The 27,716-nt window shown below is 49.4% G+C and overlaps 1 protein-coding gene across 1 annotated transcript in view; it reads left to right on the top strand.

Annotated features, from left to right (window-relative positions):
• Positions 1–27,267, top strand: part of LOC306762742 (pyridoxal kinase-like) — a 35,082-nt gene extending 7,815 nt beyond the window's left edge. The window contains exons 2-11 of the mRNA XM_079249342.1: positions 1,439–1,493; positions 9,907–10,011; positions 10,435–10,518; positions 13,106–13,140; positions 13,328–13,413; positions 14,574–14,619; positions 14,690–14,801; positions 25,946–26,082; positions 26,162–26,228; positions 26,431–27,267. Of these exons, the coding sequence (XP_079105468.1) occupies positions 1,439–1,493; positions 9,907–10,011; positions 10,435–10,518; positions 13,106–13,140; positions 13,328–13,413; positions 14,574–14,619; positions 14,690–14,801; positions 25,946–26,082; positions 26,162–26,228; positions 26,431–26,546 (843 nt within the window). The 3' untranslated portion in view covers positions 26,547–27,267. The remainder of the gene's footprint in view (positions 1–1,438; positions 1,494–9,906; positions 10,012–10,434; positions 10,519–13,105; positions 13,141–13,327; positions 13,414–14,573; positions 14,620–14,689; positions 14,802–25,945; positions 26,083–26,161; positions 26,229–26,430) is intronic.
• Positions 27,268–27,716: the final 449 nt, after the last annotated feature.

Here is a 27,716-nt window from a genome sequence, read left to right as displayed (position 1 = left end):
AAGGCCGACAACCAACAGCGACTACCTGTAGGGCTGGGTAATATAAACGATATATAGCATCTGGACAATAGAAAATGTCCTTTCATATGAGGCTCTGTCGTTTACGCCATGATAGGCTGCTTTACTGCAGTATTTTACATGAAGACACGCTTTACATCACGCTGCGATACATAAACATGTAGGAAGACGGCAGCAGACGTGTTTCAGAGGATAATTCTCTAAAAGATGAGCAGCCAACCCAAACTGATGAGCTTGTTCCTAAAAGAGGGAAATTTCTGTCTGGATGCGGTTTGGATATGAAAGGAGCGACGTGGAACCGACAACAGACCAGCTCACAGTCCCAACAACGGACTCCGACACAACTAACTCATTTCATCACCTGCAGGAATCAGGATAAAGAATAAAGAATAGAGTCAATAAAAGCAGCGTCTAGTGGAGGAGAAAGCTCAGAATAAACTCCAGACGCTGCAGCAGGTTTTTACCTGTGGAACGTCATACGGCCATAGTTCCCCCAGATGGAAGGAGATCCCTGCTGCTGTTGCCTAGCAACACCTGATACATAACTGATGACTGACACAACATTACACAGTTTATATGGTTATGTATCGTTATGGGGAGATAAAATGAGCGACATTGGGAGATGAGATTTGGTTGTATCGCCCAACACTGACTACCTGCCATTCAGCATTGAAGACTTTTTGCAGCCTGGAGCATCGTGTGATGTCAACACGCTTTAGAATGTAAATCATGGATGATTTAGTAGCAAAAGACAAGATAAACCTTCACAGTAAAATTGACCAGAATTCAGGAAAAATTAAAACATAATCTGAAAAAAAAAGGATTTTAATATGAGGCCAAGAAGGAACGCAAAGAAAGAGACAAAAGTTAACTTTTACTGTCTAGTGAGCGCGCAGAGTAGAGACAGGATAAAGATGCTCAGTCTATTTTTCTTCAAATGACAGATTGTTTTTTATTTAAATATCTGATTAAGCTCAGGAATAAAACAAGATTTTAATATTTTAGTTGTTTTTTGTTTTCTATGTGATGAAATCAACCTGCGATATCCCGACACCTGAATCAAATTAAAATAGTATCGTATTATTATTCACCAAACTGATACACTGTTTGGTGTTTCATGCACCTGCTGTGTTTTTCAGCTGATATGTAGGTTTTCTGTCCTGTTAGCTAACTGTCAGCTGACTTTAGGCTTCCTGTTTGCAGCAGACACCTGTACTTAGGTATAAATATCTTTACACCATGAAGTAGTGGCTAAAAACACAGATATTTATCAGAAAGAGTTGGAAAATCGGGCTAAAATGAGTGAATTTTGGATTTTTGTTCATGAAACGGACAGAAAAGCTACTCCAGATAACGCTGAAAATGCTTTCCGTTGTGTTTACTGACCTCTTTTTGTCCTCTATGTGTCTTCTGTGTCCAGGTTTTAGGGTTTGAGGTGGACTCCATCAACTCGGTGCAGTTTTCCAACCACACAGGTACAGTAAGCCTGGCTGCTGCAGCCTGCAGTCTTTGTGTTTGAGTTGGAGTGGGTGTGCATGAGTCAGTCAGAGCCTCTCATGTCGTGATGAGGCTTTAGCGAGTGTTAACAGAGAGGCTTGCTGCCGAAGCAGCTACCTCGCTCTACAGAGGAGTGAATCAGGTGTTTTTCAGGATGTCAGCAGACAACAGAGACGTGGCTGCAGGGGGATGAAATCACTCAGTGTTTGGACATTTTCCATCCTGGAGGTCTCACTCTGAACTAGACGCCCTGAGGACAGTCCACTTCGGACTCATAAGTAATTATCTGAACGATGCTTCACTGGTTTAACACTTAAACCTTGGTTTACCATCACTGACGCTCAGCCAATGAAAACTGATCATTTTACCTTCCTGGATACTGAAAGACTGCATTGAACAATTTTATTTTGGAACCAGGATAAAAAAAAATCTTTTGTCACAGAAGCTGCTGTTGATCGTCACAAATGAACCTCTTGTTTTGGAGATTTTCTTTCAACAGAAATGCTTAAAAACAAAGTCAGAGTCTGATTGATGGATGTTATTGAGTAAATTTTTGATCATGTGGAGTATACTTTTGATGTTTGGTCATTAAACCTGGATTTAGTTTAAGCTCATATCCGCGTCAGCCGGTTTGATCCGAGTCAGTTTGCTCGGAAAGTCGCTTCGTTTGGGGAAATGTGAGCGTGCCAAATTCTGATCTGGACCAAAGAAGCGACTCGGTCCGCCTACAAACGCAGGTCTCGGTCCGTTTCAAGCAGACCAAATACAGGAAGCGGACTACAAACCAAGTCCCTTCCTGCATGTGGTGTAGCGTTGCATTGTGGGTAAATCCATAGCGATGGCGTTAAGGGTCCTCTGCCTCGTCTGGTGTTCATACTGCGTCCATTGTTGCAGTGGATTTCTGCAGGATACTTGCATAAGACACAATAAAAACCCAAAACAGCCATAGTTTGGTCTCCATGTTTAACTGGCAGGTGGAGGAAACAGAGTTTTCTTCTTCACGCCGGTCTGGTCCTCTCTTCTGCTAAATACTAGTGCAGCGCCACCTCTGGTGGGAAAGGGGAGATATTATTCTAATGGTTTGGCTGGTTTCACCAAAGTGCAGCGTGAACACGATCCGCATGGATACACCCCCCTACAGCTGGACCCAGTCCCCAAGCGGACCCAGTCCCCAAGCGGACCCAGTCCCCAAGCGGACCCAGTCCCCAGTCGGACCGAGTCTCCAACCGGACCGAGTCTCCAACCGGACCGAGTCTCCAACCGGACCGAGTCTCCAACCGGACCCAGTCCCCAAGCGGACCAAGTGCACCCTAACTCGGTTTGACAAATCAAGGCTAAAAGCAGAAGAAGAGCTTTTTACAGCATTCATTCAGTCTTTGTGGGAAGTAAAATCTCCACCTGTTAGAAATATTAGAAGTAAAGAGATCTTATGTGGTGGTTTTCCAGATGTGTCCATATGGAAATATATGGAAATAAGGTCTGATGGAAACCCTGTTTTCAGATGAACATGTGACCAGCTGGTGGAACTCAGCATCCTAATTCACTTGAATTGTGACGGCTGCATCTGGTTCCAGATTAACCCTGGAATATTCTCAGTATAAAAACCACAAAACCTTTAAAACAGATGAGCGGAGTGACAGTGAAGCCAGAGATCTGATGCAACCAGACAGCCTGTTTGTGACTCCTCTACCAACCACCTGCTGGCTGTAACATCACTTCACTCTTCCTGTAATGTTAAACTGGATCCTTTTGGGAGCTCTTCAGTATCCATTACCCTCACAAAGCCCCAGAACGGCGTGGAGAGACGCTTTAATTGTCTTTTTACTGCAGCAACGTTGTTTTCCTGAATCTCATGAAGCAGGTTAGTCACTCAGAAAATGTTTAAAAACACATGAAAAAGATAACTCAGCTTTGTCCAAAGGTTTGTTTTAAAATTGAATAAGATCATTCAGCAACCTTATAGCTACTTAAATGTATATTAAAGGATCGAATTGCTATTGCTATTTATATACTTTGAAAATGTTTTGAATTTTAAGATAAATGTCAAATCTTTCAAAGTGATTAGTAGCACAGATGATTTTATTTCCTGGAGACTTATTCTGGTGGTGTATATTGTGGTTTCTCTGTATCATCCCTCTCAGTCACTTCTGTTATAATTTCCTCTACTGTCCCATGAGTGAATAATCTGAACCGTCTTGTAATGAAGGGTGGCCCCAGCTGATCCCAGCTAAAAGAATGATCCAGCTGAGCGCTGTGAAAACAAACCATTTGTTCAGCTGTTTGGTCAGATGATACCAGAAGTATTCAGACATCAACAAGTTCTGACAAAAACACGTTTTTATTAAAACTGCTTTACATGCTTATCATAAGACACTTAATGTCTAATCCTGTTTTATGACTCAAAACTGACATTCCTAAAAAGAGACAGAAAAAAGCCTTTATAGTGTTTAACACGCTGCGTTAACTTTTAATTTAACTTCCTAACGAGCAGGAAACTGTTTACGTCTTATTTGTCAGAGTTTCTACGTTTGCAACCAGTTTAGATGTTGGTTTTCTCTTTCATTTCTTTCCTAGATGGATAACATGGAGCTTAAACATGGCAGAAATAACCTGTTGTAATGTTTCAGATAATTACAGGTGTAGTGAAAGAAGAGTGCTGCTGTGTAGGCAGGTTCTGGTAACCCTCCTCTCCAGGACCCCTGAATAGACCTTACCAGGGAGGCTGAGGAGTGTGATTCACCTGTAATTGGAACACACCCTCCGGTCCCCCTTCTTAAAAAGGGGGACCACCACCCCAGTCTGCCAGTCCAGCGGTACTGCCCCCGATGTCCACGCGATGCTGCAGAGGCGTGTCAGCCAGGACAGCCCCACAGCATCCAGAGCCTTAAGGAACTCCGGGCGGATCTCATCCACCCCCGGGGCCTTGCCGCCAAGGAGCTTTTTGACCACCTCAGCGACTTCAGCCCCAGAGATAGGAGAGTCCACCCCTGAGTCCACCAGCTCTGCTCCCTCATCGGAAGACGTGTTGGTAGGATTGAGGAGGTCTTTGAAGTATTCCTTCCACCGACCCACAACGTCCCGAGTTGAGGTCAGCAGCTCCCCACCTCCACTGTACACAGTGTTGACGGAGCACTGCTTCCCCCTCCTGAGCCGCCGGATGGTGGACCAGAATCTCCTCGAAGCCGTCCGGAAGTCTTTCTCCATGGCCTCGTCGAACTCCTCCCATGCCCGAGTTTTTGCCTCGGCAACAGGCGAAGCCGCATGCCGCTTAGCCCACCGGTACCCATCAGCTGCCTCCAGAGTACCACAGGCCAAGAAGGCCCGATAGGACTCCTTCTTCATCTTGACGGCATCCCTCACTGCTGGTGTCCACCACCGAGTCCTGGGATTACCGCCACGACAGGCACCAACGACCTTACAGCCACAGCTCCGGCTGCCGCCTCAGCAATAGAGGCATGGAACACAGTCCATTCGGACTCAATGTCCCCCGCCTCACTCGGGACGTGGTTGAAGCTCTGCTGAAGGTGGGAGTTGAAGCTCGCTCTGACGGGGGACTCAGCCAGACGTTCCCAGCAGACCCTCACAACACGTTTGGGCCTGCCAGATCTGACCGGCTTCCTCCCCCACCATATGAGCCAACTCACCACCAGGTGGTGATCAGTTGAAGCTCCGCCCCCCTCTTCACCCGAGTGTCCAAGGCATGTGGCCGCAGGTCCTGAATGAGACATTTTAAGATAATTTTGCAGCAAGATAAGGGGAATAGTTCTCCAGCAAAACTTGAGAAAAGAACAACAGCCCGCTGTTACCTTGTCTGCTTGCTTTTGTCCATTTTTGTACTTCGCTGGGAGCCGAAGTTCTCCTAAATAGGACAATTTAACGAGGGAGGAGCCTCTTCAACCTCGGTGTCTCCATAAAACTGTTGCTCGCCATGATGTCCACTGGCCATCACCTCTGCCAGCCATGACGTCTGCTAGCCGTGAAATTAATGCTGCACCCTGTGTTGTTAATGCAGGGTTCATGTGGAGGCAGTTCCTTTGCTGTGTGGAGCTCCGTATGCCTCTGCTCCATACTGAAATGTCTGAACATGGATACATTGGAAAGAGACGTACATTTGTAGAAATGTGAACTGGAGCCCAGCACACCCCCTGCTTCACAGCTTCTATATATTCCCACCCGACCAAACTGGGATTAAAGGTGATTTGTTCTTGGGAAAGTTAGAATTAACAATCTCTAATCATTTCTTATCTTCACCTTCAGATCTGCTTGTAAGACTTTTTACCCAAATCTGCGTTCAGTGAGAAAACACAGTGCGGTAACACTCCTGGATGACTTACAAGCCTGCACGAGTGATGTTTGCATGGATTACTAAGGGGGTGTGTTAAACATGTTTAAACATCTGATTTAAGCTTGTCTCAGTTTTACACACTGACATGCAGTAAAACCCACCAGGAGATTTCCTCCCTGTCATCATAGAGGCTTCGATTTGACCCATAATCAGTCCTTTCACCGACTTTTATCCCTTTAAAACAGGGGTGTCCAAAGTCTGTCCTCGAGGGCCGCTGTCCTGCAGGTTTCCCATGTACTCCTGTTCCAACACATCTAGCTTCCACTAAATGGATCAAACAGCCAATGACGTGCACAACTGATTAAGCTCTACTACTAATTAATTTGAATCAGGTGTGTCTGAGCAGGGATACATAGAAAACCTGCAGGATTCTGGCCCTCGAGGACCGGAGCTGGACACCTCTGCTTTAAAAGGTTCATTTAAAACTGTTTTACTGCTGTTGATGCTGCACAGCATTTGTCATCCCTGATTTATTTATGTCCTCTGACAGTTTGCATAGCATCATTTGTTCTTAAATCTTCTGTATTTAAAGCTGATTCATGCAGTCAGGAATCTCTTCTTTGTTTTCTGTCTAAAACAATTCAGCTTATGGCCTTAAAAACAAATTAAACCCGTTAACGAAGCCTGGAAAGGCTTGAAAATGACAGAGTGATGAGCTAGTTGTAAAATACAAGGGCCTGAATTGATTTGGGTGACCTTAACATGAAAATGCCAGAGACTGGAGTGCAAACTTAATCGCATCTTGCGAATTGGAAACCATGATTTGCAATTTCTTGGAGGAGAGGATGTAATCTGGTGTGACATATTGAAATAGATGTTTGCATCTGAGGGGAACAGAGTGGCTGGAGAGTTGGAGGTTGTGAAAGGAGGGAAGAGGAGGGAATCAGAGACAGCGGATGACGGCAAGGAGGACGAGGGGGGGCCGGAGAAGTGACACGATGCAGCATTAAACAGCAGCAGGCGTCGGGATTGCGACAGCAGCGTGCGATGACGACAGAAGGAGCTCTTATCTGTTCGCCCGCCTTCACACAGCGCCGCTCTGAATGTTCATCTCTCCTTCTCAACCCCTTTGGCTTTCTCCCTGCTTGTTGCTTAGCAACCAGATCCCCCCCACCACCACGTGACCTGGCTGTGACTCACCTGGAGCTGCGACATCATCGGCCTGCAGCAGACATGTCACATGCAGACAAACATGCACTACTGGCCAAACTCGCATATGTACGTCTGCAGTTTGCTCATACACACACACACACACACACACACACACACACACACACACACACACACACACACGTAGCTTTTATCCTGACCTGATCCATCATGACTGATGTCTGACCCTTAAATCTAAAAGATTATATCCACATGAATATTCCTGATGAATCAGGTGATCGATGGTGATGAACGGCGCAGGTTTAAACCTCGTCATAGATCTGATTTTATATTTTATTTTATTTCTACTGTAATTTCTCTGTTGCATGGAGCTCCGACCTGACCATGTGACAAAAGCATGGTCATCCTTCTGGGTGCATAAACACCAAACTGTAGTTTACCTGATGAAAGCTCCTGTGTGTGGAGGAAATGCCTGCCTGCCAGCTGCAGGTCATTCATGATTCCAGAGATTTCTTCTCTGCAGGTGATGCAGACGAACAGCAGCTGGTGTCGCGTAACATATCGTTGAAAAGCCTGATTAGTCACCTTTATGACAAAGTAGAACTTAAAAGGATTGTGCTTATACAGAATGAGTAAAACTGTTAAACATGCCGGTAAAATGTGCCCCCCCCCCACACCCCGCAATATTCTTCACTCTTATTTTTAGTCATAGATACTGCCACCTGATTGGTCGACATATTAGGATGAGATCCTGCAGCAGCGGTGGGTCCATATCTGCAGAGACTCCCGCCTCCAGACCAGGGCGACGGCGTTCTCCTGAACAGAGCCAGGACCATCACGCAGTATTTCCAGAGTTTGGGAAGGAGGAATCACCCACCAGGGTTCCTGCGGGGTCTTAAGTCTTCAGTTTGCAAATCTACATTTAATGCTTTAAGTAGTCCTTAGATTTGACAGCTTTGGAGTTAAATTCTACATGGAAGGCCTGAAATGATGTTGGCCTTAAGCTGTACACTGTGTTGTGTAAGACTGAGCCAGCTCACTGTTTAATCCATGCATCTCAATGCAACACGTGCCGATTCCATCATGATTCAGAAATGTTCAAAAATCATTATTTTATTTTATAACTTAAGAATAGAAACACGGCTGTGAAGTGAGACGGGGACATAAAAGCCACCCGGAACATCAAGGCTTTTTGTCCTTTATTTACATGTGAAAGAAGCTACGAGATGGTGACTGGAGAAGTTGGTTGGACTCACCGAGGGGTAAATCTCACCCTGTTTGACCCGGATGGAGGAACCACTTAATGCACCTTGTACAAGCAGAACAGCCAACTGGAACCATATTTAGGGGCGTGTCCTTTTGATTGACAGGTACCCAATCTCCCACTTCAAGTCAGAAGAACGTAGAACAGCCGCGGTTTTTAGCTGGTTAACAACGTGACTTAGCTTTAGCCCGCTTACCTCCGTTAGCTGGTTAGCTCCTGTTAGCTCCGGGTTAGCTCGGTTAGCTCTTAGCTACAGAGAGCTCGGAGTTCGCTCGATGTCAATCATCCACCATGACGCTCACAGCCCCCCTCTCAGCTCCACCTCTTTGCCCATATTTGTATTTTCTGGATGAGATGACGCGCATGCCCCTGCCAAGATGGTGATGGTAGGAACCGCCCACCGAGCTTCAATTCAGCTCTTCAGAAACCTACGGGTGACGTCACGGAGGCTCCGCCCATCTTTTATATACAGTCTGGTTCATCCCCAGCAGGCGCCATTGTGCAGTGAGAATTTCAGCAGGAGCATCAACTGAAGCCGACCTCCACATTAGGGTTCACCCCAGCCTGAAGTGCTGAAGGGTTATAGATATTAAACACCGTTGCCATTGATGTGTGTTTACATCCACCAGCAGGTCAGTGTAGTCCGTCACTGCTGATGGGAAGAAACGTCTCGCAGTCGCAGTGAGAGTCAGTGTGGCTGTGAAATAGCATTACATTCTGAACTGAGTGGTCTCAAAAAGACCTCATTTTAACCTAGAAAAACCTGCAGAAACCCTGACGACACAACCCCGCTGGCAGACCTGCACCAGGTCCCGGATGAGGAACGAGGTGCGTATTAAGATTGATGAGAAACCAGACACTTCTATGGGAGGGGGGTTTGGTGAATCCCACCCTGAAAGTAAAAACTGACCTGGAACCAAGGTGACCAGCCTAGCTGGTGACGAGGCCTGGAACCAGACTGGAGTCACCTCTGGGTCATGCTGTGCTCAGACGTCGTAACCCCCCCCCTTTTATTTTTTTATTTTATTTTTTTTTTAAGCTGTGTGGCTCTTTCCACAGAAGCTCTCTCCCCACTAGTTATACCTCGTTGTAGAGATTGCGTATCAGGCGTTCCAGCGATGCATATTACTACACCACTTGGTGTGATTAAAGAAGAGCAAAACTCAAGCAAACATACCACGTTTATGATTCATTCCACCTGAAGCAAAACACTCCACCGAGACCTTTAAAGAGTTCTGGATCCAAATGGTGATCCAGATCAGCACCAACATTAAACCAGTTCTTTCTTTTCATCTTTCCAACACGTCCTGAATATTTCATGAAAATCCGTCCAGAACTTTGAGTTCTGTCGAACACAAACAGATAAACGTCGGTAAAAACATGACCTCCTTGGTGGAGGTATTTAGTGATTCATGGCTGAAAATGACCTACATCCAGTCTGACTGCTTCTCTTTGACCCCATGCAACCTTTCTTTTTTTCACTCTTTAAGTTAGTCTTTAATCTCATTTCCTCTCAGATACGAGCCGTTTCTTCTCCTTACTGAGCCGACACATTATCTGACCCTTTGTCATCATCGGCTGGGCCAATGGTTCCCATTTGGTTTGTGTTGCTGGCGAAGGATTCAGGGTGTGAATCAGCAACGTAACGTCATGTCTCCTCTGCTTCCTGCAGGTTATTCTCATTGGAAGGGCCAGGTGTTGACGGCAGACGAGCTCCACGTCCTTTATGAAGGAATCAAGCTGAACAACGTGCATCACTATGACTACGTTTTAACAGGTGGGTTTATAGCGCACGTCGTTGTAGACGATACGCAGAGTAAAAGTTCTCCTCTTTTATTCTCGTGTTACATTTGACTTATCTTTAATTAAACATTCATATTTCATGTTTGTTTTCACTACTTTTAACTTCGATGCTGCTTTTGGGAAAATTTTATTTCTTTATGTGATTTAAATGATTGTTCTGCTTTATTCTTGCTTGGCTTGTCATAAATCATCTAAAAGATATTTTTATTCTTTTTTTTTTTTTTTTTTTTTTTTTTTTGTGTCTTGTCCAGCATTTAGGCAGCAGAATGATGGTCTGGGTGATGCTGAGCAAATTTTCTTTGCCAAGGGAAGCTTTATAGATATAATGATCCCCTTGACTTTCTGAATTTTTATTTATTAATTTGTTTTATGAATGTGTGTGTGTGTGTGTGTGCAGGGTACACCAGAGACACGTCTTTCTTAGAGATGGTGGTGGACATCGTTCAGGAGCTAAAAAGAGCCAACCCCAACCTGGTTTATGGTGAGCAATCGTTTCATTTAGGAGTCAGAAATCGATATTTTTACGAGCTATAAACAACTGATTACTCATCAATAAAAGCTGGAAGATGCTCTCTGACAGGTGGTGTGAGCTGAAAAAATCCACCTGGAAAGAGACAACCGCTTGTTTTGGAGTACGATATGATAGACTGAAAACTTTCATGTCTCAGAAACGTGATGATTAAAGGGTTATTTCCACGTTTTCTCTACTCCTCGCCTTTTCTATACGTGTTATCATCATCCATGTTTCATGACCTCCGATAATAGCCTGACACGTGCTCATACACCAGCATTTAAAGGTTTGGGATCGGGAAGCAGTCTGCCGTCGTGAAACTACGGCTGCCGGTGAGGGACAAACGGCAGGGATGGAAAGGCTTAACCTGTTCGTCCCGAGAAGCCAGAACTTCTTTCTGGTGTCGTTTGGTCCTTGTGGACGTTGTTGGGGACGTCTGGCGGCTGGTCAACACATCAGAACTTTCTCCTCGTGGGGTTCCAAGAAGTATCATGTAATTGGTCGGACTTCTGAGGTGGGCGTGGTTAACACGGAAACGCATGAAGCGAAAAGTTGCAGGATGAACGGATTGTTTTACAGCTTTTACAGAACAGCTGATGGAGGTGGCAGGAAAGTAGGAAAAAGCATCAAACGTGATTTTTAAAGGACGCCATCCCGCACACAACTCCGCCCTGTTGCAGCGATGCGTCCTGCGGAGGAAGAATCGGAACGAACAAGAACGAGGTTCCCTCTTCTCGTGAAACTAGCTTTACTTCCCCGGAAAGCAGGAAAATCCCTGCAGCTGTTTATAAAAGTCCGTTTCCACCCTCGCCAGAAAGAGGAAAACAATACAAGGTTCTCCGTCTGTCTTCCTCTGAACGCCGGCGCTGAATCACATGACGACGAGCTCTGAACATCTTCGTACATCAGAATATAAAATCATCATCTGATTAACTAGTACATAGTTCAGCCTGACACGGTGGGAAATCGAATTGAAAAACATCAAATATCAGGATTTTTTGCTTCAATATTTTAAAATAGATTTTTTTGTTAAAAAAAATTTTTTTCCCCCCCCAAATAAATAAAATAATCCATAATAAAAGTTCTGTCATTTTTATTGTTTTTATTGATCTTTCTACTTGTCTATCGGGACATTACAGCAGCAGAACGACGGTCTGGCTGCTGTCTTGTTTTTTCCAGACTGAAATTAAGAAAAATGACGAGAAAACAAAGTTTTTACATTTTTTTTGTTTTTAGTCTACAAAAATCATCAGGATTGAAGAATCGTGAGAAACATAATTTAAATCAAATCAAACCCAAAAAAATCTGAATGCAGTTGAATCGGGACGAAAACATATTGTTTAGTTCAGAGGATCATAACTTAGAATAGTTTTAGCGCTTTTATAACAACCGTTTGTGTCGTAATCGCCTGAAACATTAACGCTGACAGAAGATCTACAGCTCCCGTGTTTAAAAACAAAGAGGGTAGCTGCAGCGAGCGTAGTATTTTCACAGTATGACGAGTTATATTTACAGTAGGCTTCAAACAACAGTTCGTTGTGCACAAAGTAATCCGGTCAGAGTGGAGATGGTTTGTTCACTTCCTGCATTCAGAGCTCATAAAGTCTTAACAGACCAGAGGAGGGGATGTGTCTGGTGATGCTGCAGAGCCTCGACCAGCCGTCTAGCACAGTCTCAGGTTGTCTCCAGGCGGCGGCCTGATGTGGCGGCGCGGCGGCGGGCTGATACACGACTCCAGCGTTAGATGACACAATGTCCCTTTAACCAACTACCTCCTGGGATTTCCAGTCATCAGCTCTGTGTAGACGGAGAACGGAGGATTATTTATCTCTTGTTGCACCAGTCAGTTTCACTCGTCTCATAGCTGTTGCTGCTTTGCCTGTAGACACGACGATGGCAGAGGCAGCGCAGCTCTACAGCCACAGCTCCACATAATAAACAACCAGCAGTGGCGTGCAGATTCTACCGCTTCCCTCTCGTTGAGGACAGAATGTGCTGCGCTCCGTGTGGCTGAACATTGCTCCACGGTTCTGATTGGACGAGCGTTTGGGTCGAGGAAAGGTTACGCCGTTCCTGCAGTGTCATGTGAAGAGGCCTAAGGTCTTACTGGCTTTATGTAGACCTACTCTATCCTGATTTAAACCATTATTTTGAAGGATTTGATCAAATTTTAAAGTCAGAAAGTTTCTTTAATTTCCCTTTCAGGATTAATAAAGTATTTTTAATTTTACACTTCCTGACGAGACTTGAAGAGTGCAATATTAGATGTTTTACCTCACCAGGTCCTAAATTTTATATTTAATTCTAACATAAATAAAAACCTGAGAAGCCATTTCTGGTTGTAGAGCGACAACCCACGGAGGAGATCATGTGACCAGGTCACGTGTAGCCGATGCGGTGTGGTTATTCCGGCTGCAGAACACGACGACATCCAGTTTTCTGTTTCTGAGAAGATCTCTCCTCCTCTCTGCTGACTGGATGTGGTTTTTATCTTGTGTGTTTATGTGTGTCTTATTTCATCAGCTGTCTGACTCTGACTGTGTGTTTGTCTTTGCAGTGTGTGACCCCGTCCTTGGTGATCATGGATCTATGGTGAGATTAAAGACGACTTTTATCACCAGTTATCTGTATGTGTGGGAGGCGGTGTCGTGTTTGACCGGATGCACCGACTCGCCGCGTTCCATGACCCATAAAAACAGATGATAAATGACTGATGTGGGACATCACTGCAGCTCTTTTTAAATGTAGTGTGTTTATTGTAACCTGTCTCTTTCTGCAGTATGTTCCTCAGAATCTTTATCCGGTCTACAAGAACAAGGTGGTTCCCGTTGCCGACATTATCACTCCCAACCAGTTTGAGGCTGAGTGAGTGTTTCATCCCTCTGATGAGGATATTTTACCTCCAACAGGACACTTTTTATATAACTGGGAAGCAGAATATTAGCACAGACCATCTTTGTGTAACAACACTCATCATGTTATCTAACATTAAAAATATAGCTGTTGCTCCTCTCGTCATCCTCTCTCGGCCTTCTTCTTTATCTGCAGGTCGGTTCATTCTGCAACCTCACTTCCAGTCAGACTGGGACTGTGAAGGTCATAAAAACTATCTGTAGAATCCACAAAGACCAGATGTTTAATGTTCAAACTGATAAACTTTATTGTTGTTTTTTTTGTTTGTTTATTTATAACGTGAAATCTGCAGCCAGTTCCAGTGAAGCTGGAGCAGGATAAAGTTTAGCACCGCGTCACATCACCTCTTCCTGAAACGCTCAGTCAGCGTTTGGGAGGACAGCACGACCCCAGCTGCTCAACAGTTCTGGGTCTCTGATGTGGTCTTCAGCGCTTCGCAGTGCGCCTCAGTCTCAGTGGGAGAAGTCTGGACTGCAGGCAGGCTGGTCCAGAACCGGACGCTCAATCTAAATCAATCAAAACTTTATTTGTAGAGCACTTTCACATACCTTAAAGTAACCAAAGTGTACCACGGTATAAGCAGAAATTATTTTTATTTTCAGAACTCAGCGGCATTATTCTGACTGGACTAATAATAAATGATCAAACAGCTTATAACACAAGTTTATTCAGAACCGAGTGCAGCCCACAGCTCAGAATATTCCACCTTGTTCCGGTGCTGCCTCCGTGTGGCGGCACGTTGCTGTAGCACTGGGGTGTCAAACTCCAGTCCTGGAGGGCCGGCATCCGGCAGGTTTTTGTTGTTTCTCTCAACCAACACAGCTGATACAAACCAAATGGGTCCAGCAGCTTCTCCTCAGTTGGTGAGGTGTGTTGGAGGATGGAGACAACAAAAACCTGCAGGATAGTGGCCCTCCAGGACTGGAGTTTGACACCTAGCATGTCGGCGTCCCGTTGCAGACAGACGCATGTTCCACGGAGAGAACACGTGAACATACAACATGCTGGTTTTTAGAAGCAGAAAGAGAACACACTGTTGGAATATTTTAGTGATTTATGTCTTATTATGTATAAAGAGTTTGACATTACTGATGATTTTTTCCTTGTTTCAGATTGTTGACAGGAAAGAACATCAGCTCAGAGAAAGATGCTGTAGAGGTAAGAAAACAAGCTGTGATTTCTCTGCTTCAGGTTCTGCTTTATTCTCACTCTGCTTCGTCCCCTGCAGGTCATGGACCTTCTCCATGCCATGGGTCCAGACACGGTGGTCATCACCTCCTCTGATCTCCCCCCCAGACTGGGAGATCGCTTCCTCGTGTCTCTGGGCAGCCAGCGCCACGGTACGCAGAACTTAACAGAACATACCGATGCATCGGGCCGCCGCTGAAGAGCGAGGACCGGAACGTCCAAACTCCAGTCCTGTAGGGCCGCTGTCCCACAGGTTTTATCTGCTCCAACACGCCTGATTCAGATCACATGGATCCAACAGCTTCTCCTCAACTTTTTTATATGTTTCAGTCAGGTGTGTTGGAGCCGGGAGACAACAAAACGCTGCAGGATAGCGACCCTCCAGGACGGAGGTTTCATACCTGTGGTCTCAATCAGTCCAGATCCGCAGGACCTGCTGCCGTGTCTTTTTTTTTTTTGTAATTCACATTTTATTGAACTTTTATCTTTTCAAAACAATAACAATAATAAAAAATATATAAAATAAAAATAATAATAAAATAAAAATGGAAAAAAAAAAAAAAAAAAAAGGCAGGTCTTTCAGCAGGCAAATTCAATCAGAAATTGTTTAAAGCAAAATTGAGAGGGTCCAACAGTCTGATTTGGATGGTGGGTGTTCAGCATACATAACATTCTTTATAAGTTCACATTAACCCAATTTTACTTTTCAATTTCTTGCGCACACAAAATCTATAAAACTCTCCCATTGTTCATTAATAGCTACATTTCCACCATTCAGTCTCAGTAACATTTTTTCATATGCAGCCATTTTTATAATTTCAACTTTCCATGTTTCTATATTTGGAGTTTGGGGTTCCTTCCAACACCTCAGAATCAGACGCCTGCTGCCGTGTCTTAGAAGTGTTCCTGATCCGACCCGAGCGGTTCGGATGAAGGAACTTCTGACAGCGTGGTGACGAAACGTCGTTAAAGCGCCGTTTCCTGTCAAACGGGCAGGAAGCGCATCATCGTCTCCGGTCCTGGAGGAACGGCGTCCTGCAGGACGGTTCCTATCACCTCATTCTCATCACTTTACTGGGATTAATCAGTTTACCCAGAACCAGAACTAACCCCAGCCCAAAACCAGAACCAGACCTAACCCCAGCCCAGAACCAGAACCAGACCTAACCCCAGCCCAAAACCAGAACCAGACCTAACCCCAGCCCAAAACCAGAACCAGACCTAACCCCAGCCCAGAACCAGAACCAGACCTAACCCCAGCCCAAAACCAGAACCAGACCTGACCCCAGCCCAAAACCAGAACCAGACCTAACCCCAGCCCAGAACCAGAACCAGACCTAACCCCAGCCCAAAACCAGAACCAGACCTAACCCCAGCCCAAAACCAGAACCAGACCTAACCCCAGCCCAGAACCAGAACCAGACCTAACCCCAGCCCAAAACCAGAACCAGACCTAACCCCAGCCCAAAACCAGAACCAGACCTAACCCCAGCCCAGAACCAGAACCAGACCTAACCCCAGCCCAAAACCAGAACCAGACCTAACCCCAGCCCAGAACCAGAACCAGACCTAACCCCAGCCCAGAACCAGAACCAGACCTAACCCCAGCCCAGAACCAGAACCAGACCTAACCCCAGCCCAGAACCAGAACCAGACCTAACCCCAGCCCAGAACCAGAACCAGACCTAACCCCAGCCCAAAACCAGAACCAGACCTAACCCCAGCCCAAAACCAGAACCAGACCTAACCCCAGCCCAGAACCAGAACCAGACCTAACCCCAGCCCAAAACCAGAACCAGACCTAACCCCAGCCCAGAACCAGAACCAGACCTAACCCCAGCCCAAAACCAGAACCAGACCTAACCCCAGCCCAAAACCAGAACCAGACCTAACCCCAGCCCAAAACCAGAACCAGACCTAACCCCAGCCCAAAACCAGAACCAGACCTAACCCCAGCCCAAAACCAGAACCAGACCTAACCCCAGCCCAAAACCAGAACCAGACCTAACCCCAGCCCAGAACCAGAACCAGACCTGACCCCAGCCCAAAACCAGAACCAGACCTAACCCCAGCCCAGAACCAGAACCAGACCTAACCCCAGCCCAAAACCAGAACCAGACCTAACCCCAGCCCAAAACCAGAACCAGACCTAACCCCAGCCCAGAACCAGAACCAGACCTGACCCCAGCCCAAAACCAGAACCAGACCTAACCCCAGCCCAAAACCAGAACCAGACCTAACCCCAGCCCAGAACCAGAACCAGACCTAACCCCAGCCCAAAACCAGAACCAGACCTAACCCCAGCCCAAAACCAGAACCAGACCTAACCCCAGCCCAAAACCAGAACCAGACCTATCCCCAGCCCAGAACCAGAACCAGACCTAACCCCAGCCCAGAACCAGAACCAGACCTAACCCCAGCCCAAAACCAGAACCAGACCTAACCCCAGCCCAAAACCAGAACCAGACCTAACCCCAGCCCAGAACCAGACCTAACCCCAGCCCAGAACCAGACCTAACCCCAGCCCAGAACCAGACCTAACCCCAGCCCAGAACCAGAACCAGACCTATCCCCAGCCCAGAACCAGAACCAGACCTATCCCCAGCCCAGAACCAGACCTAACCCCAGCCCAGAACCAGAACCAGACCTATCCCCAGCCCAGAACCAGACCTATCCCCAGCCCAGAACCAGACTTATCCCCAGCCCAAAACCAGAACCAGACCTATCCCCAGCCCAGAACCAGACTTATCCCCAGCCCAAAACCAGAACCAGACCTATCCCCAGCCCAGAACCAGAACCAGACCTAACCCCAGCCCAGAACCAGAACCAGACTTATCCCCAGCCCAGAACCAGACTTATCCCCAGCCCAAAACCAGAACCAGACCTAACCCCAGCCCAGAACCAGAACCAGACCTAACCCCAGCCCAGAACCAGAACCAGACCTATCCCCAGCCCAGAACCAGAACCAGACCTATCCCCAGCCCAGAACCAGAACCACACCTAACCCCAGCCCAGAACCAGAACCAGACCTAACCCCAGCCCAGAACCAGACTTATCCCCATCCCAGAACCAGAACCAGACCTATCCCCAGCCCAGAACCAGAACCAGACCTATCCCCAGCCCAGAACCAGAACCACACCTATCCGCAGCCCAGAACCAGAACCACACCTAACCCCAGCCCAGAACCAGAACCAGACCTATCCCCAGCCCAGAACCAGAACCAGACCTAACCCCAGCCCAGAACCAGAACCACACCTATCCCCAGCCCAGAACCAGAACCACACCTATCCCCAGCCCAGAACCAGAACCAGACCTATCCCCAGCGCAGAACCAGACTTATCCCCAGCCCAGAACCAGAACCAGAACCAGACCTATCCCCAGCCCAGAACCAGAACCAGACTTATCCCCAGCCCAGAACCAGACCTATCCCCAGCCCAGAACCAGACTTATCCCCAGCCCAGAACCAGACCTATCCCCAGCCCAGAACCAGACCTATCCCCAGCCCAGAACCAGACTTATCCCCAGCACAGAACCAGACCTATCCCCAGCCCAGAACCAGACCTATCCCCAGCCCAGAACCAGACCTAACCCCAGCCCAAAACCAGAACCAGACCTAACCCCAGCCCAAAACCAGAACCAGACCTAACCCCAGCCCAGAACCAGAACCAGATCTAACCCCAGCCCAAAACCAGAACCAGACCTAACCCCAGCCCAAAACCAGAACCAGACCTAACCCCAGCCCAGAACCAGAACCAGACCTAACCCCAGCCCAAAACCAGAACCAGACCTAACCCCAGCCCAAAACCAGAACCAGACCTAACCCCAGCCCAGAACCAGAACCAGACCTAACCCCAGCCCAGAACCAGAACCAGACCTATCCCCAGCCCAGAACCAGAACCAGACCTATCCCCAGCCCAGAACCAGACCTAACCCCAGCCCAGAACCAGAACCAGACCTATCCCCAGCCCAGAACCAGACCTATCCCCAGCCCAGAACCAGACTTATCCCCAGCCCAAAACCAGAACCAGACCTATCCCCAGCCCAGAACCAGAACCAGACCTAACCCCAGCCCAGAACCAGAACCAGACTTATCCCCAGCCCAGAACCAGACTTATCCCCAGCCCAAAACCAGAACCAGACCTAACCCCAGCCCAGAACCAGAACCAGACCTAACCCCAGCCCAGAACCAGAACCAGACCTATCCCCAGCCCAGAACCAGAACCAGACCTATCCCCAGCCCAGAACCAGAACCACACCTAACCCCAGCCCAGAACCAGAACCACACCTAACCCCAGCCCAGAACCAGAACCAGACCTAACCCCAGCCCAGAACCAGACTTATCCCCATCCCAGAACCAGAACCAGACCTATCCCCAGCCCAGAACCAGAACCAGACCTATCCCCAGCCCAGAACCAGAACCACACCTATCCGCAGCCCAGAACCAGAACCACACCTAACCCCAGCCCAGAACCAGAACCAGACCTATCCCCAGCCCAGAACCAGAACCAGACCTAACCCCAGCCCAGAACCAGAACCACACCTATCCCCAGCCCAGAACCAGAACCACACCTATCCCCAGCCCAGAACCAGAACCAGACCTATCCCCAGCCCAGAACCAGAACCAGAACCAGACTTATCCCCAGCCCAGAACCAGACCTATCCCCAGCCCAGAACCAGACCTATCCCCAGCCCAGAACCAGACTTATCCCCAGCACAGAACCAGAACCAGAACCAGACTTATCCCCAGCCCAGAACCAGACCTATCCCCAGCCCAGAACCAGACCTATCCCCAGCCCAGAACCAGACTTATCCCCAGCCCAGAACCAGAACCAGAACCAGACTTATCCCCAGCCCAGAACCAGACCTATCCCCAGCCCAGAACCAGACCTATCCCCAGCCCAGAACCAGACTCATCACCAGCCCAGAACCAGAACCAGACTCATCACCAGCCCAGAACCAGAACAAGACTCATCCCCAGCCCAGAACCAGACTTATCCCCAGCCCAGAACCAGAACCAGACTCATCCCCAGCCCAGAACCAGAACCAGACCTATCCCCAGCCCAGAACCAGACTCATCACCAGCCCAGAACCAGAACCAGACTCATCCCCAGCCCAGAACCAGAACCAGACTCATCCCCAGCCCAGAACCAGAACCAGACTCATCCCCAGCCCAGAACCAGAACCAGACTCATCCCCAGCCCAGAACCAGAACCAGACTCATCCCCAGCCCAGAACCAGAACCAGACTCATCCCCAGCCCAGAACCAGAACCAGACTCATCCCCAGCCCAGAACCAGAACCAGACTCATCCCCAGCCCAGAACCAGAACCAGACTTATCCCCAGCCCAGAACCAGAACCAGACTCATCCCCAGCCCAGAACCAGAACCAGACTCATCCCCAGCCCAGAACCAGAACCACACCTAACCCCAGCCCAGAACCAGAACCACACCTAACCCCAGCCCAGAACCAGAACCACACCTAACCCCAGCCCAGAACCAGAACCAGACCTAACCCCAGCCCAGAACCAGACTTATCCCCATCCCAGAACCAGAACCAGACCTATCCCCAGCCCAGAACCAGAACCAGACCTATCCCCAGCCCAGAACCAGAACCACACCTATCCCCAGCCCAGAACCAGAACCAGACCTATCCCCAGCCCAGAACCAGACTTATCCCCAGCCCAGAACCAGAACCAGAACCAGACTTATCCCCAGCCCAGAACCAGACCTATCCCCAGCCCAGAACCAGACCTATCCCCAGCCCAGAACCAGACTTATCCCCAGCCCAGAACCAGAACCAGAACCAGACTTATCCCCAGCCCAGAACCAGACCTATCCCCAGCCCAGAACCAGACCTATCCCCAGCCCAGAACCAGACTTATCCCCAGCACAGAACCAGACCTATCCCCAGCCCAGAACCAGACCTATCCCCAGCCCAGAACCAGACCTATCCCCAGCACAGAACCAGACTTATCCCCAGCCCAGAACCAGAACCAGACCTATCCCCAGCCCAGAACCAGACCTAACCCCAGCACAGAACCAGAACCAGACTTATCCCCAGCCCAGAACCAGACCTAACCCCAGCACAGAACCAGAACCAGACCTAACCCCAGCACAGAACCAGAACCAGACCTAACCCCAGCACAGAACCAGAACCACACCTAACCCCAGCCCAGAACCAGAACCAGACCTAACCCCAGCCCAGAACCAAACCTAACCCCAGCCCAGAACCAGAACCAGACCTAACCCCAGCCCAGAACCAGAACCAGACCTAACCCCAGCCCAGAACCAGAACCAGACCTAACCCCAGCCCAGAACCAGACCTAACCCCAGCCCAGAACCAGAACCAGACCTAAGCCCAGCACAGAACCAGAACCAAACCTAACCCCAGCCCAGAACCAGAACCAGACCTAACACCAGCCCAGAACCAGAACCAGACCTAACCCCAGCCCAGAACCAGAACCAGACCTAAGCCCAGCCCAGAACCAGAACCAGACCTATCCCCAGCCCAGAACCAGAACCAGACTTATCCCCAGACCAGAACCAGAACCAGACTCATCACCAGCCCAGAACCAGAACCAGACTCATCACCAGCCCAGAACCAGAACCAGACTCATCACCAGCCCAGAACCAGAACCAGACTTATCACCAGCCCAGAACCAGAACCAGACTCATCCCCAGCCCAGAACCAGAACCAGACTCATCCCCAGCCCAGAACCAGAACCAGACTCATCCCCAGCCCAGAACCAGAACCAGACTCATCCCCAGCCCAGAACCAGAACCAGACTCATCCCCAGCCCAGAACCAGAACCAGACTTATCCCCAGCCCAGAACCAGAACCAGACCTATCCCCAGCCCAGAACCAGAACCACACCTATCCACAGCCCAGAACCAGAACCAGACTCATCCCCAGCCCAGAACCAGACTCATCCCCAGCCCAGAACCAGACTCATCCCCAGCCCAGAACCAGAACCAGACTTATCACCAGCCCAGAACCAGAACCAGACTTATCCCCAGCCCAGAACCAGAACCAGACTTATCCCCAGCCCAGAACCAGAACCAGACTTATCCCCAGCCCAGAACCAGAACCAGACTCATCCCCAGCCCAGAACCAGAACCAGACCTATCCCCAGCCCAGAACCAGAACCAGACCTATCCCCAGCCCAGAACCAGAACCAGACCTAACCCCAGCCCAGAACCAGAACCAGACTCATCACCAGCCCAGAACCAGAACCAGACTCATCACCAGCCCAGAACCAGAACCAGACTCATCACCAGCCCAGAACCAGAACCAGACTCATCCCCAGCCCAGAACCAGAACCAGACTCATCCCCAGCCCAGAACCAGAACCAGACTCATCCCCAGCCCAGAACCAGAACCAGACTCATCACCAGCCCAGAACCAGAACCAGACTCATCACCAGCCCAGAACCAGAACAAGACTCATCCCCAGCCCAGAACCAGACTTATCCCCAGCCCAGAACCAGAACCAGACTTATCCCCAGCCCAGAACCAGAACCAGACTTATCCCCAGCCCAGAACCAGAACCAGACTTATCCCCAGCCCAGAACCAGAACCAGACTCATCACCAGCCCAGAACCAGAACCAGACTCATCACCAGCCCAGAACCAGAACCAGACTCATCCCCAGCCCAGAACCAGAACCAGACTCATCCCCAGCCCAGAACCAGAACCAGACTCATCACCAGCCCAGAACCAGAACCAGACTCATCCCCAGCCCAGAACCAGAACCAGACTCATCCCCAGCCCAGAACCAGAACCAGACTCATCCCCAGCCCAGAACCAGAACCAGACTCATCACCAGCCCAGAACCAGAACAAGACTCATCCCCAGCCCAGAACCAGACTTATCCCCAGCCCAGAACCAGAACCAGACTTATCCCCAGCCCAGAACCAGAACCAGACTTATCCCCAGCCCAGAACCAGAACCAGACTTATCCCCAGCCCAGAACCAGAACCAGACTCATCACCAGCCCAGAACCAGAACCAGACTCATCACCAGCCCAGAACCAGAACCAGACTCATCCCCAGCCCAGAACCAGAACCAGACTCATCCCCAGCCCAGAACCAGAACCAGACTCATCACCAGCCCAGAACCAGAACCAGACTCATCCCCAGCCCAGAACCAGAACCAGACTCATCCCCAGCCCAGAACCAGAACCAGACTCATCCCCAGCCCAGAACCAGAACCAGACTCATCACCAGCCCAGAACCAGAACCAGACTCATCACCAGCCCAGAACCAGAACAAGACTCATCCCCAGCCCAGAACCAGACTTATCCCCAGCCCAGAACCAGAACCAGACTTATCCCCAGCCCAGAACCAGAACCAGACTTATCCCCAGCCCAGAACCAGAACCACACCTATCCACAGCCCAGAACCAGAACCAGACTCATCCCCAGCCCAGAACCAGACTCATCCCCAGCCCAGAACCAGACTCATCCCCAGCCCAGAACCAGAACCAGACTTATCACCAGCCCAGAACCAGAACCAGACTTATCCCCAGCCCAGAACCAGAACCAGACTTATCCCCAGCCCAGAACCAGAACCAGACTTATCCCCAGCCCAGAACCAGAACCAGACTTATCCCCAGCCCAGAACCAGAACCAGACTCATCCCCAGCCCAGAACCAGAACCAGACCTATCCCCAGCCCAGAACCAGAACCAGACCTATCCCCAGCCCAGAACCAGAACCAGACCTAACCCCAGCCCAGAACCAGAACCAGACTCATCACCAGCCCAGAACCAGAACCAGACTCATCACCAGCCCAGAACCAGACTTATCCCCAGCCCAGAACCAGACTTATCCCCAGCCCAGAACCAGAACCAGACCTAACCCCAGCCCAGAACCAGAACCAGACTCATCACCAGCCCAGAACCAGAACCAGACTCATCACCAGCCCAGAACCAGACCTATCCCCAGCCCAGAACCAGACTTATCCCCAGCCCAGAACCAGAACCAGACTCATCCCCAGCCCAGAACCAGAACCAGACTCATCCCCAGCCCAGAACCAGAACCAGACTCATCCCCAGCCCAGAACCAGAACCAGACTCATCACCAGCCCAGAACCAGAACCAGACTCATCACCAGCCCAGAACCAGAACAAGACTCATCACCAGCCCAGAACCAGAACCAGACTCATCCCCAGCCCAGAACCAGAACCAGACTTATCCCCAGCCCAGAACCAGAACCAGACTCATCACCAGCCCAGAACCAGACTCATCCCCAGCCCAGAACCAGAACCAGACTCATCCCCAGCCCAGAACCAGAACCAGACTCATCCCCAGCCCAGAACCAGAACCAGACTCATCCCCAGCCCAGAACCAGAACCAGACTCATCCCCAGCCCAGAACCAGAACCAGACTCATCCCCAGCCCAGAACCAGAACCAGACTCATCCCCAGCCCAGAACCAGAACCAGACTTATCCCCAGCCCAGAACCAGAACCAGACTCATCCCCAGCCCAGAACCAGAACCAGACTCATCCCCAGCCCAGAACCAGAACCAGACTTATCCCCAGCCCAGAACCAGAACCAGACTTATCCCCAGCCCAGAACCAGAACCAGACTCATCCCCAGCCCAGAACCAGAACCAGACTCATCCCCAGCCCAGAACCAGAACCAGACTCATCCCCAGCCCAGAACCAGAACCAGACTTATCCCCAGCCCAGAACCAGAACCAGACTCATCCCCAGCCCAGAACCAGAACCAGACTCATCCCCAGCCCAGAACCAGAACCAGACTTATCCCCAGCCCAGAACCAGACTCATCCCCAGCCCAGAACCAGAACCAGACTCATCCCCAGCCCAGAACCAGACTCATCACCAGCCCAGAACCAGAACCAGACTTATCCCCAACCCAGAACCAGAACCAGACTTATCCCCAGCCCAGAACCAGAACCAGACTTATCACCAGCCCAGAACCAGAACCAGACTCATCCCCAGCCCAGAACCAGAACCAGACTCATCCCCAGCCCAGAACCAGAACCAGACTCATCCCCAGCCCAGAACCAGAACCAGACTCATCCCCAGCCCAGAACCAGAACCAGACTCATCCCCAGCCCAGAACCAGAACCAGACTTATCCCCAGCCCAGAACCAGAACCAGACTCATCCCCAGCCCAGAACCAGAACCAGACTCATCCCCAGCCCAGAACCAGAACCAGACTTATCCCCAGCCCAGAACCAGACTCATCCCCAGCCCAGAACCAGAACCAGACTCATCCCCAGCCCAGAACCAGACTCATCACCAGCCCAGAACCAGAACCAGACTTATCCCCAACCCAGAACCAGAACCAGACTTATCCCCAGCCCAGAACCAGAACCAGACTCATCCCCAGCCCAGAACCAGAACCAGACTTATCCCCAGCCCAGAACCAGAACCAGACTTATCCCCAGCCCAGAACCAGAACCAGACTTATCCCCAGCCCAGAACCAGAACCAGACTTATCCCCAGCCCAGAACCAGAACCAGACTCATCCCCAGCCCAGAACCAGAACCAGACTCATCCCCAGCCCAGAACCAGAACCAGACTCATCACCAGCCCAGAACCAGAACCAGACTCATCACCAGCCCAGAACCAGAACCAGACTCATCACCAGCCCAGAACCAGAACCAGACTTATCCCCAACCCAGAACCAGAACCAGACTTATCCCCAGCCCAGAACCAGAACCAGACTTATCCCCAGCCCAGAACCAGAACCAGACTCATCACCAGCCCAGAACCAGAACCAGACTTATCCCCAGCCCAGAACCAGAACCAGCCTTCAGGTTGTTCGGTCTCTGTGAGTCTCCGGTTCTGATGACCCGACAGATGCTGCAAAGCTGATTCTTTCTACGAGAGACTTACAGAAGTTCTGCAACATTCTGGTTCAGACGGAGAATCGGACCTTGGTCGGGACGTAGAACCTGTTCTTCTCTGCGTCACTCATCCAGTCCAGTCTGCTGCAGAGCTGATTCTGGTTCTGATTCTCCTCTCTCTGAATAAAAACCATGTTGCACGGCGGGAGAAACGTAAAACAACCAGACTTCGTCCACGTTGTTAAAACCACCCGGTGTGAAATGTAACCCGTTTAACCGGGTTAAATGTTTAACCCGGGTTAAACTTCACATCTCGCCGTTTGCTCACAGATCAACGTCTTTCACTAACTTTGAATCAGCCTCGTCTCTTCAGACGGGCCTGGACAGCCCCGACGTGTCCTCTGCGTGTCCAGCTGGGCGGACACGTGACCATCCCTCACATGTAAATCACGGATTTAACACGCTTCGTCTCTGCTTCCCAGTTCGTCCAGACGGCAGCAGGACCACGCAGAGAGTCCGAATAGAAGTCCCCAAAGTGGACGCCGTCTTCGTCGGAACCGGAGACCTGTTTGCTGCTATGCTGTTGGCGTGGACACATCACTACCCCAACGACCTCAAGGTTCACACACACAGAGAGGCGCAGGGCTTCGGACGTGGAAATGTTGGCAGAATTGAACTGTTTTTTGTCTTTTTGTCAGACGGCCTGTGAGAAGACGTTTTCGGTGATGCATCATGTTATCCAGAGGACCATTTCTTACGCTCATGGTAAGAAAAACGCTTCCTCACCTCGACGTCACGAAAAATAAATCCAGTTTGAAACACAAAGTCAAACGTTGGCTCATCGACTGCAGCTGCATGGAAATGATTTACATCTCTGACTGATTGCTCATTGGCTGCAGTCCTCAATCTGTATATCTGTATTTTGTTTACTACCCCCGCCCCCCACCCTAAACCCCCCCCCCCCCAGAGTTGGCCGGTCCTGGTCGAAGGCCCAGCCCGCCCCAGCTGGAGCTGAGGATGGTTCAAAGTAAAGCTGACATAGAAGACCCCGCCATAGTAACGGAGGCCACCGTCATTTCCTAACATTCCCCGCCCATAAGACTCATCCTAACCTCGTCGTCTTCAGCCATAAATCTCTCCAGTCCTGTTTCCAGTAAATCTCTCATCACCGTGAACCTTGACTGTCATCATCTAACTTCTACACCTTAGTATCGTAGCCTCTCTGTCCCGCTGTCCTCAGCCTTTGACCCCTTTAAGTCCTCGGTGTCCTGACCCCTGAACCCAGCTGTTTTTATCCCGACCCTCTTCTGGAATCAGAGCCACCGATACACTGAGAGTTTGGGTCCTGGTTTTTATGTGGGAGTTAAATTAGCACCAAACATAAAAAAAGTTTCTCTGGCTTTCCCCTGAGGGGAATGTGGTTAAAGACGTGTGACCACGTCGACCTGGAGGCCACAACACAAAGTCGAAGCTAACGTAGCATCCGAGAACAAAGCACCTTTTTCTGATTGGTTCCTGCCGCTCCGCTCCTCAACATTAGTGCTTCTGTTCAACCACAAAGATCCTCCTCTGTTTATCTCTGGCTCTGCCCACCACTGTCTGACCCCTCCCAGTCTAACAGCAGTGATGTAATGGTGACCAGTCTAACCCCTGAGACCCCTCCAAAACATAAAGGGGAAAAAAACAGAAAAAAAACAAAAAAACGCACAATGTATAGTTGATGTATAGATGTTGTACTATAACTGTATTGGACCATCTGTATGATATCTTCTATCTGATCTGTCTCTTGGACCATTGTGTTGATGCTACTGTACTATAGACCACATGCACTACGATATCGCTCCAAGCAGAGGCGCCTGGGCCGGTCGTGGCGCTGCCGGGACCATCAGCGGCTTCAGCCGCTCTCACTTGTTAGTAACTTGTTAGTAGTCGTAGTGTATAGTTGAACTTCTTTCATCTTAACACGGCGTAAAGAAAAAAAAAGAGCAACCTGCGCCCGACCGATCAGCGACCTTGGTGCCAGAACCGGCCGGCGTTTAGTCGGGCGGTTAGCGGCTCAGCTCTGACTCAGGACCTTATATCTGAGAGGCGAACCACTGAATGTCCTGAAGGAAAATCCAGCAGGAAATCTCTGGTTTTAACCACCTTAAACCGTTTCAGAACAACAGATTAAATTATAATTATTGGAACATTTTATTCACTACATTGGAATAAAATACTGGTAATGGTTTACGTTTAGAAAAACCTCACAAA

This window comes from Telmatherina bonti (assembly GCF_933228915.1).
Source record: "Telmatherina bonti genome assembly, chromosome: 11".
In the NCBI taxonomy this organism is placed as follows: domain Eukaryota; kingdom Metazoa; phylum Chordata; class Actinopteri; order Atheriniformes; family Telmatherinidae; genus Telmatherina; species Telmatherina bonti.
The sequence above is the reverse complement of the archived record's forward strand: the minus strand, read 5'-3'. Positions and strand labels throughout refer to the sequence as shown.